The sequence below is a fragment of the Sparus aurata genome, chromosome 7, assembly GCF_900880675.1.
Source record: "Sparus aurata chromosome 7, fSpaAur1.1, whole genome shotgun sequence".
Lineage (NCBI taxonomy): Eukaryota > Metazoa > Chordata > Actinopteri > Spariformes > Sparidae > Sparus > Sparus aurata.
In genome coordinates this window covers 28,989,404-29,000,671 of record NC_044193.1, presented here as the reverse complement: position 1 = coordinate 29,000,671, position 11,268 = coordinate 28,989,404, and the positions used below count along the sequence as shown (strand labels likewise).

Below are 11,268 nucleotides of genomic sequence, written 5' to 3'. Positions count from 1 at the left end.
GCAGATGAAATTCTGGTTACGCTGTGGTGACTTAGAAAAACAAGATCTGGCAACCCGGTTGAAGAGTCAACGTTGTGAGCTCATTCAGGCTCTCTCTGACAGCCAGCGTGGAAAGATGGTGCTCGACTTGGACCTGTTTCGGACCGACAAAGGCGGCGACCCAGAACTCGTCCGTGAGACCCAAAGGAAGAGGTTTAAAGATGTCACACTTGTCGATAAACTGGTCGCCGCAGACACAGAGTGGAGAAAATGTAAGCGAATCTTCATTCAGTTGTGTCAGTCATAGCAGCTAGCGTTAGCGCGGTGGCTAATAATGCTAACGTTAGCGCAGCGTCAGTGTATAGTCCACTGGAGGGGAGCTCACACCCAACCCCATTAAAGAATCTGGCTATTCAATACTTAGTATGCGAATACAACCAACTCTCACGTCCCATCTGGGACTTGAAAAAACTTTAGGCATTTGTATGACACAGTCTTCTATTCGGTAATTTGAAATGCTAAGATAGTAATCAAGAATTTGTTTTATTTTTATTGATTCGCTTTCTACACAAGTAATGTGGTGAACCTCCGCTACACTGCGGTGGTCAGAAATGTAACGATTAAAATAGTACTGTGTCACTTTGGTGCGTTATATTCATGCCGCATTTACCAGTGAACATTATTTGAACACAGTGTAGAGTAATAAATCGTGTAGTGTGCCAGTTTATGTCAGTATGATGGGCAACAATTTCTAGCCAGATTTGAGTGGAGTCTGGTACCATGTTCTAACAGGAAGAAATAGCACGCTTAGGGGCTAATGCTAGGGCCGCTAACACCATTCAATGATCTCAGATGAAACATATGTTTGCCCTCCACGTAGTTTAAGGTCGTTACTTAACATTAGGTTTCTATAGTTAGATGCGTAACGGTAGCAATGTGTAACCACACATTCTCAAAATGGTATGGACATATGTTAGACAAAATGTTGGCTAATGCTGGGTTAGCTTAGCGATGCCGGTTAATAACGTGCAATCTGATGCAATCTTAGCTAGCACCGTGTCAAGCCAACCTCGCCCTGCAGTGCAGATGCAGACACTGAATCTGATGCAACTTGATAACGTGCACGTTTTGTTGATGCTGTTTAAGGATTTAAAGTAGTCTGTCTACATTTTTATCATCGTTCTTTACTGTAAGAGGGGCAGTTGCTACTGACGGGTAACACCTGTCACCAGGTTGCCAGTCGTGCCACCGCAGCTCTCTCTCTCTCTCTCTCTCTCTCTCTCTCTCTCTCACACACACACACACACACACACGCCAGCACAGCCCCATGTACTGACTGACTGTGATGTGTCCCCTACCAGGCCGCTTTACTGCAGACAACCTCAACAAAGCCAAGAACCTCTGCAGCAAGAGCATTGGGGAGAAAATGAAGGTACAGAATCACTGTGAGACTGAATGAATAAACAGATCCCCATCTCATGTAATGTAGAGTGAGAGAGGAGAAATAACACTGCCAGTATGTGTCCACTAACCAGATCTGAGAGGGAGTTTTAAACTGTTCTTTCCTTTGCTTAACACATGTAGAAGAAGGAACCAGTTGGGGAGGATGAGTCTGTACCTGAAGAAGCAGAGAATCTTGAGTCCCTCTCAGCTGAAACACTATCGGTAGGATCATCTGCACTTCATGCACTTATACCTACCTGTGTGGACACGTTTTAGCGTTACATTAAATCAATGTCTGACCAGACAGAGCATTTAAAATGGCTTAATTTCTTTCTTTGCCTTTTCCCTCCTTGCTTGCATGTTTCTGTGTCAGGCCTTGACAGTTACCCAGATCAAGAAGGTGCGTTTGTTGGTGGATGAGGCCGTGGAGAAAAGTGACAGCGAGAGGATAAAGCTGGAGGCCGAGCGCTTTGAGTACCTGAGGGAGATTGGCAACCTTCTGCACCCATCTGTACCCATCAGCAATGATGAGGTGAGTGGTTTTTCGCATGTATGTCTGCTTAGAGAGGAATCTGTTTCTGAATAGGTGACGGTGTGAGAAACAAAAAGTAAGATATTGCACTTACAGGGAGTACTGGTGGTATTAAAGAGACTTAAATATATGAATCATTAATGCTGCCTCACATGCTATAAAGACTATGCTTATTGAAGATTTCCTTTTTAACAACAGATGCATGCTCCTTTTTTTTTTCAAATAGAGAGATTGCTTGTGTGTGTTTTATAAAAATGAAGTGTGTTAACATCAGTCGCATTGACTCAGCTGTGAACAAGGAAGCAGATGTTGCTTTTATGACCTGTTTTATGTTTATGATGTGCAGTTGCGGTTAGGCTGTTGATTAGCTGCCAATAATAATTTTCATTAAAGATGAATCTATAAATTATTATTTATTTATTTATTCGCAAGTAAAATGTGAAAATTGTACTTTAGTGCAAAATTGACATTATGCTTGTTAGCTTTCTTCCAAAGAGTTAGAAGAATAGATAAATACTACCATATTGTCTATACTCTAATTAGTAAAATCTGAAGCCTAGCATGACGGTTGTAAACACGGCGAGTTTACTTACATTGGTACTACAGAGTACAGATTCACGTTAAATCAGTCTGAACCTTGCCAAATTCTGGTTCCTTCAAGCCCATCTTTAGAGTAATGTTAAAGAGAGAAAGAAAGAGAGCGAGACATCATCCCTGCAACAAGTCACAGTAGCCCCATCCACACTGCCGTTTGGGATCCTGCGCCAATTCTCTGCCTCCGCCTCTGTGTGAACGTCTCGGAGGCGGCGAGGGGTGAAATTTTGTTCCAGCGCTGATGCGCCTCTGGAGGTAGTATACTAGTATAGTTTAATGTAGTATAGTATACTACCTCCAGAGGCGCAGCATTGGGGAACGGTGCAAACGGATAAGCCGGCGTCGCATAGTGAGACCGTGTCGATCATACAATCTGTTAACTGTGCAGGTCCCTCACTCAATTAAAGAAAGTGTCCAACAAAGCAACATTACATGACCAAACAAAAGTAGTAACTGTAACTGTCTTTGGCAACTTATATGAGGAGAAAAAATACCACAGCTATATGCAGAAAAGCGTCTGTTCTACCGACTCTTCTGCCCAAAAAACAGCATTTGTCACCGGCAAAAAACGTACTCACAAAGTGCTTGTGTTGGAAAAAAATCACCATGACGGTCAGCCCTCCTGACTGAGACTTCAGTCAACTTTCCCCCAGAAAACAGCTTCCCTCCCAGCAAGTGACAGAGTCAGACAGCATCCTGTTTACTGATGGCGATTATGTAATTTAGAGTGAAAAACGTCACTTTATCACTTTCCAGGATGTTCGGTGGGTCAAGATCTCAATCACAACACATTATAACAGCATCCATATGATTATAAACATTCAGCGGGTACATGTTTAGATTGACAGGGGGACACAGACGTCATCAGCACCAACTTTCTGTGTGAATTACACAGCCGTTTGCATTAAGGCGGAGATGCTTGGCTCTGTGTGAATGACCAATGGCTGAGAATTTGCGAACCGCCGCAGTGGCGATAAAGAAGCGTCTCTGTGTGAACAGGGCTACTGAGTCAGAGTAACATGTCTAACTAGAGGAAACGCCTTCAACCAATCAGAAGTTAATATTTCCTTTTGTTTTCTTCCCGACAGGATGCCGACAACAAAGTGGAGCGCACCTGGGGCGACTGCACCGCCCAGAAGAAGTACTCCCATGTTGACCTGGTTGTAATGATTGATGGCTTTGATGGAGAGAGGGGGGCCATCGTAGCTGGGAGCAGAGGTTACTTTCTGAAGGTGGGTTCAAGTATAATCTCCGACACATGCCTGACACGAATACATCACTGTCGACCAACATTCCTTCTCAAGCTGTTTTCGTTTTTGAGCGCCTTCTTACCTGCAAAACAGGAGACCAGCTGACGAGTTGTTTTCCTCTCCTGTGTTGCGTTCAGGGACCACTGGTGTTCCTGGAGCAGGCCCTGATCAATTACGCCTTAAGGATTCTCCACAGCAAGAAATACACTATGCTCTACACACCCTTCTTCATGAGGAAAGAGGTCATGCAGGAAGTCGCCCAGCTCAGCCAGTTTGATGAAGAGCTGTACAAGGTACAGAAGTTTTTACTGGATTCCTTCACTTTTTTCTCTTAGTATATATTTAACTTTACGAGGTGTCTTTTGGAGTCAAACCTGGACGGTGAAGAGGAATGTTCTGTCCAGCACCAGAAAAACTAGGGAAATCTATTTTTATTAGGTGTATAAATTCAACACCAACCATATTAAGACATTCTTTTGAAATTAAGATATTATGGGATCCACATTTGGCCATGTGGTGCCATCTTGAGGCACAAACAAAGAGCTGCACTTTGTAGTTTAACAGTGGTGCGTTCAGGTTTAAAATGATGTCACTTCACTTACAGCCACTATAGACGGCACTGTAGTTCAACATGTTTCTACCTACTCAAGAGTGATATGTTTAAGGGCCAAATTGCTTGCCTTAAAATTCTTTAAATAGCATTAAATTGGAACAATGGCTGAATTACCACAAACATCTTTCATTTATCCATATTTATCCTTCTGTGTGAAGGTCTTTAAACCTTGCACTGAACCTGATACAGGAAGAGGGTTGTAGTGACTGTATATATTTAACTGAGTGACGTTGAGTACTTCAGTCACATTGACAGGTTCCAAGGTGGAAATCCTGTGAATGGATCTCTGCCCTCTTTTCTTCAACCCCTGTATGTGTTTATATCAGGTCATCGGTAAGAGCAGCGAGAAGTCAGACGACAGCGCCATCGATGAGAAGTATCTCATTGCCACCTCGGAGCAGCCCATCGCAGCCTTCCTGAGGGACGAGTGGCTCAAACCCGAGGACCTGCCCGTCCGCTACGCTGGCTTCTCCACCTGCTTCAGACAGGAAGTGGGCTCCCATGGCCGAGACACCCGTGGGATCTTCAGGGTGCACCAGTTTGAGAAGGTCAGTCAAGGCATTATAGTGTTGTGTTATATATATATATATATATATATATATATATATATATATATATATATATATATATATATATATATATATATATATATATATATATATATATATATATATATATATATATATATATATATATAACTTTTTCCTCAAATAAACTAAGAATAATGATTAACATTCTATTAGTAACTGGGGTAAATGTCGGGTTTGTTTTGCCGCTCCTCGTAGATTGAGCAGTTTGTCTACGCCTCCCCACATGACGGCAAATCATGGGAGATGTTTGATGAGATGATAGGAACGGCAGAAGAGTTCTACCAATCACTAGGAATTCCTTATCGCATCGTCAACATCGTCTCTGGTAGGTCTGACACACTTACACCACAGCGTAGAGCACTTCTGAGGTTGCTGGAAAGAATAAAATAAACAGAAAGATCTGATTTTTATTTTTTTTAATTAAGAGTTTTGAATCAAAAGTTTTACAGGCTTGAATCCCCGTTTCCTGCATATTATGTATTTACTAAACTGAACTAAATTACTCCAAGCAGGTAAAGCTGAATTTTAAAAATAATATATGAATGAATTCCTTTTTTCAGTCCAAACTGCCACAAGTCCCTAGTTTCTAAATTGTGACCCAGTTTCTCAATTGTGACTTTTCTGCTTTTCCCTATGGGATAGCAAACTGAATCTTTTATTCAGGTTTTGGACTGTTTGTTGGACAAAACGAGAAAATGTAAGACATCATCTTTGGCTTTTGGAAAGTCTAATTCACAATTTTCCTTGGGTATTTTAATATGACATACCCAACGTTTACAAAAATCATATTCTGTTGAGGCAGGGATTTACAGTGAGGTGATGCCAGGAAGTTCTTACATGAAGATGACACTATGCTAACTCTTCTCACTGTATGCCCTCGTAGGTGCCCTGAATCACGCTGCCAGTAAGAAGCTTGATTTGGAGGCCTGGTTCCCAGGCTCTAGTGCTTTCAGAGAGCTCGTCTCCTGCTCAAACTGCACCGACTACCAGGCCAGGCGCCTCCGCATCCGCTACGGACAAACCAAAAAGATGATGGACAAGGTGACTAATCTGTCATACACAGCTGTGCATCTCGACAAAGATCTGGATTCTGTTAGGCAGACAACATGGCAGATGTTTTATCCTTTCCCTGTCTGTAGTTGCATGTTAACACACTTCTCCTCTCTTCCTCTCTCTGTCTGCTATGTAGGCAGAGTTCGTGCACATGTTGAACGCAACCATGTGCGCCACCACACGTGTGATGTGCGCCATCCTGGAGAACTACCAAACTGAAGAAGGCATCGTTATTCCAGAAAAGCTCAGGGACTTCATGCCTCCTGGTAAGCTGTGCTCAATGTTTTCACATCTGGTGTGTGTTGTGTTCTTTCAAAAAGAAAACGTACACCCGCTATTAAGCGGTTTGGTCAGTGGAGAAAAGCAATGCACAGTGGGAATTGTTCTAATGGCTACTGACTATTACAAGGTATTACTCACAGCTTGACTGATGCGTCAGGCAGGCTGATGATGGCTAATCTAAGAGATAGTGATATCTTTGTCTGTCAGTACGGAACAAAAAACTGCAGCGCAGCAGTGGTTTGTGGTCATTTAGAGACCATCTCATACTTATTTATTGGTCCATCAGTGTAGAGCCCTGTGCAGTACTGTTTTCTTAATCCCACTAACATGAAACTACATCGGCTTCTGTGGAATCCTAAACAATCCTCTAAACAAGACACTAGCATCAGTTTCGCCTTCAAAAATGTGATATCCGATTTTGACCTCAATATGGTGCCTTAAGTGTTACTGAATCAGTTTTCCTCTTAAGGCTTACATTTTGCACTCAAAACATAAGATCTTTACTCTCTTGTCTGAATATGTGAAAGTGTTTCAAACTGAAGCTAAATATAGATACACACCATACTCAGAGATGGACAGAGTACTCGACCCCAGTACTTGAGAAAGAGTACAAATACTACTGGTCAAAATTTACTCCGTTACAAGTAAAAGTAGCTCAGTCGACATGTTACTCGAGTAAGAGTAAAAAAGTACTTGCTTTTAAAGGTACTTAAAGGAGAACTTCGGTCGATTTAAACATGCAGCTTCATTGCTCAAGCTACCCTTGACTTGCCAGTACCGAAGACGCGAACAAATTTGATCCAGCCATTACAGAGCTCCGTGAACGGAGACGTAGCATTGAACGCTAACAGCATGGGGTCAGAACTTTAGACTGTGTTTTAAGCGTCTTAACATGCTCCACATCTCACACCAAAAGTTATGCAACATCAGCAGACACCTTAGCACACAGCACTGTAGCGTGTATGACTCAAAATGAATAAAAAAGTAGTTAAAACAGTGTGTTTGTGCAAGGAGCTACTTACCTGTTTGTTGACATCCGTGTGTTCCGGTAGCTAGACCAAACTAGCATATCCATCGAGTGTGCACTTAACAGGCTTAACAGGCTATTGTAAGGCTCATGGCTCATGACAGGCTGTAACATGGACATGTACATTATGAACATAAACACGAAAATGCTGGATTACGTTTCCGTCTCCGCCAGTGAGGGAGTAAATGCACGCTCGACGGATCAGCTAGTTTAGCCTAGCTACCGGAAGACGCCGATGTCAACAAACAGGTAAGTAGCTCCTTGCACAAACACACTGTTTTAACTACTTTTTTATTCATTTTGAGTCATACACGCTACAGTGCTGTGTGCTAAGGTGTCTGCTGATGTTGCATAACTTTTGGTGTGAGATGTGGAGCATGTTAAGACGCTTAAAACACAGTCTAAAGTTCTGACCCCATGCTGTTAGCGTTCAATGCTACGTCTCCGTTCACGGAGCTCTGTAATGGCTGGACCAAATTTGTTCGCGTCTTCGGTACTGGCAAGTCAAGGGTAGCTTGAGCAATGAAGCTGCATGTTTAAATCGACTGAAGTTCTCCTTTAAGTATCAAAAAGTACCTGCTTTTAAATTTACTTTAAGTAAAAGTAAGAGTAAGAGTAAATTTCTTATTTTTCACATCAGTGAATTGCTATAATTTTTTCTAAATGAATTTAAGGACCTTTTAACTCTTGTTTTTGAGAATTAACCCTTTGAAACCACCTGCACTGATGTGCTTGCTTTTAGAACCACAATGTTATATAAAGCCTGAAGAAACACCTATAAAAACAAGTAAAATGAATGGGATCACAGGAGGACAGCAGATGTTGCAGATGCAGATGTTTATTAACAATCATTAAAACTGTAACCAAATGAACCTGCTGCGTCCAACTAACTCTCTATCATTGAGCTAAGTTGGGAACTGGAACTGGAACCCCCTCAAAGACCACCAAAGAATAACTGCTTTACAAAAAACTACATCTGATGCAGCCATTGTCGCAGTTTTGTGTTGACAAACGCAGTTGAGAGCGTGGCTACTTTGGTGGTATCCTTATGGGGAGGGATGACGTATTTCCACTGTTACGTAGATCCCAGTGGAGAGCGTGCACTGTGATAGGTTTTCCTTCTTTGACAAACACAGCTTGTGTCCAATAGTATTTTAGAAAAAAAGAAACAGAAAAAAAGAGCAGACCTGAAAGTAACAAGTACTTTTCAGCCTTCCTAGAAATTAACTTGAGTAAAAGTAAAAATATTTGTCTTGGAAATGTATTCAAGTAAGAGTAACAAGTACCAATGAAATCTAATACTCAAGTAAAGTACAAATCCTCTGGATATGTACTTAAGTACAGTACTCAAGTAAATTTACTCCGTTACTGTCCACCACTGACCATACTAGGGGTTGACTGATAATGCTTTTTCAAGGTTGATACCAGTTATTATCATGGAGACTAAGAAACATTATTTGGGACCAGCATTAATTAGCAGTAAAAAATACAAATCTTAGAACAACCACTGATTGAACTGAGTAAATTTTACTAAAAGTATTGTTCTTGTGTGAGGGTATGGTGCATCAGAGCTAGTAGAACATTTTGAATTAGCACATTGAATTATTTTGTCGGCAATCTGACTGAAAAGTCACTGATGCCAACACATATACAAGATGGTTTCCAAACCACTTGTTTGATGCCAGAATAAACACAGGGGACACACATGTAGCCAAAACACTCTGAAATTCTAGCCTACAAGTGAAATGAAGTCACAAAGGAATGTAGAGTTGCAATCAGTTGTAACACGTGTAACCGCAGGAGATACTTGGAAAGTTGTGAAACACTGTAGCAATGTTGTTCACACTTGTTGAATTGATTTCATGTGTATGCTTTGGTTAGGACAAACAAATTCCCTGACTTATTAGTGGAAAGTGATGTAGGTAACAGGCTGCTGGATGTAGCTTCATATTCAGTGTAGAGACGAGAGATTTGTGGAGAGGTATCAATTTTCTCTTCTAACTCTAGAAGCACAATAAGTGTATTTCCTGTAATGTTAAACAATTCAACTGTGTTGCTGTTTTCATGCTGTTCTCTTTGATCATTGTGTTCCAAGAATTGTTAAATGTTTCTTAAATTCATATGAAAGACCTGAAAGACTGTTGTTTTTTGTTTACTCACCCTGCTTCTCTGTCCTCCAGGTTTGACAGAGATCATCAAGTTTGTCAAGCCCGCTCCTATTGATCAGGAGATGGCTAAGAAAGCAAAGAAACAGGCAGGAGGGAAGAAGAAGAAGCAAGAAGGAGACCTGCCCAACGCCATGGAGACCATGTCTGTCAACGACTCATAACTCTATCACAGGACCACAGTGTCGCTTCACCAGCCACACAGATATGGACTGATGGAACAGAGCCTCGCGTTAAATGATCACAGATCATTTTTGCTGTTTCTCCCGAAATAAAATTGTTGAAAAAAAATCAGGAAACAAATCTCAGATGGTTTAACTTAATGCTATCCGTGCTTTAGAACAAAGCTGGCTATGTCCCATCAGTGTCTGTCTGAATGGATGGTGTCATTCATCTCAGCTGTCTCTCCAGTCGTTCACTTTAAAGGGAACTTTCTCTGTTTTTCTCACCCATCTACAGTCGACTTCAGAGTCCACTGACCACCTGTCTGTCTCTGTCACTTTCTCACATCTGCAGCAACACTGAGCCTGAAACAAACGGATAAGATATTCCCAATCAGCAGCAACATTTCTGTTAGTTCCTGTGACTCGTGTGTAGTGCAGAGAAACTCCTCCTCATATACAAATACATGCTTTGGAGATCTGTCATTATCCTTGAATTGTGGGATTTTTGTATAACTGATCAGTGACTGTCTAAAATCTTCATTCATCGACCAAAATCTGCATCTCTTCTGTAAAATGTTGTTGGTTGCTTGATGTGTGAAATGGTTTTAAAGTTGATCTAACTGCTCTAATTCAGGATCTTTGTGATCTTTGGAAAGTGATCAGGCATTTGTCTGTTTTAGGCTTCCCCTCATGTCATCTCTGGCCACAATCATCATCTTCAACTATAATGCTGTTCACAAGCTTACGATTGAGACATTGACATCGTCTGTCTGCGCTTGCTAATATAAATATATATATATATATATGATGGAGTGGCACTCACGGTAAACCAATAATGAATAAAGTTGGTATGGAAGTTCTGTTTTGTGTTTTTTCAGTGAATCTACAGTACGTGTTTATTCACATTACATTTCTTGAAAACTCACAAGAATGAATCCTTACATGACAATAACCATGTTTATATTTAAGTTCACAACATTCTGAATAATTGACACATTACTATTTAGGACTGCCTCATCTTGGTCAAATAATGCTTATAAGACCGAATGCTGTCCCAAGTTACAGAGTGGGAACTCACAAGAAAACATGCATACAATCCTGAATGTTTCCACACCTATCCAGGAAGCAATTCATTAAAATAGCCTTATCAAGCCCAAAAGGAAAAGCTTCAATGAACGGACACTCCAGTTAGTGTCAGTGGGGTCCAAATCTGCCCACAGAAATACCTGGGCCTCTGAAAAGGTCCAGTGTCTAGGCCCTTACATCACATCAAAACATACAGGACATGTTGGCTATTATGGACATCATCCTCTTCCTCACAGGTTATGGAGTTTCCTTATCTGACACTTGCTACCTCTTGGCAAGTAATGTTAGCTTCATCCTTCACCTCCTCAGCTTGTGTTTTTTTACTGATGCAACAAAATAATTGCAGTTTTTGTTTTAATAAGTAGTGTTAAGTATTTTGGTTCAAAATAAAGTTGGATTATAATTATTATAATGACAATGACAAAAATGTGTTTCTTCTTACAAGAAATTACAGCTCAACTAACTGCTTTCTAAAGTCTAAAAGTCGACC

General features: G+C 41.0%; 1 protein-coding gene across 1 annotated transcript; it reads left to right on the top strand.

The window, feature by feature from the left end:
• Window positions 1–60: 60 nt before the first annotated feature.
• On the top strand, window positions 61–10,548 carry sars1 (seryl-tRNA synthetase 1). Its single transcript, XM_030423631.1, has 11 exons — window positions 61–251; window positions 1,341–1,411; window positions 1,564–1,644; window positions 1,796–1,954; window positions 3,637–3,780; window positions 3,936–4,091; window positions 4,738–4,959; window positions 5,197–5,326; window positions 5,885–6,042; window positions 6,191–6,320; window positions 9,544–10,548. The coding sequence occupies exons 1-11, from the start codon at window positions 116–118 to the stop codon at window positions 9,690–9,692; spliced, it is 1,536 nt and encodes a 511-aa protein (XP_030279491.1). The 5' UTR covers window positions 61–115; the 3' UTR covers window positions 9,693–10,548.
• Window positions 10,549–11,268: the final 720 nt, after the last annotated feature.

Bases quoted from the DNA above. Each gene is read 5' to 3' on its own strand.
- sars1 (XM_030423631.1), top strand. From the start codon at position 116: ATGGTGCTCGACTTGGACCTGTTTCGGACCGACAAAGGCGGCGACCCA. The intron at 1,645-1,795 runs GTAGGATCATCT...TTTCTGTGTCAG, and splicing joins TCTCAGCTGAAACACTATCG to GCCTTGACAGTTACCCAGAT. The intron at 4,960-5,196 runs GTCAGTCAAGGC...CGCTCCTCGTAG, and splicing joins GGGTGCACCAGTTTGAGAAG to ATTGAGCAGTTTGTCTACGC.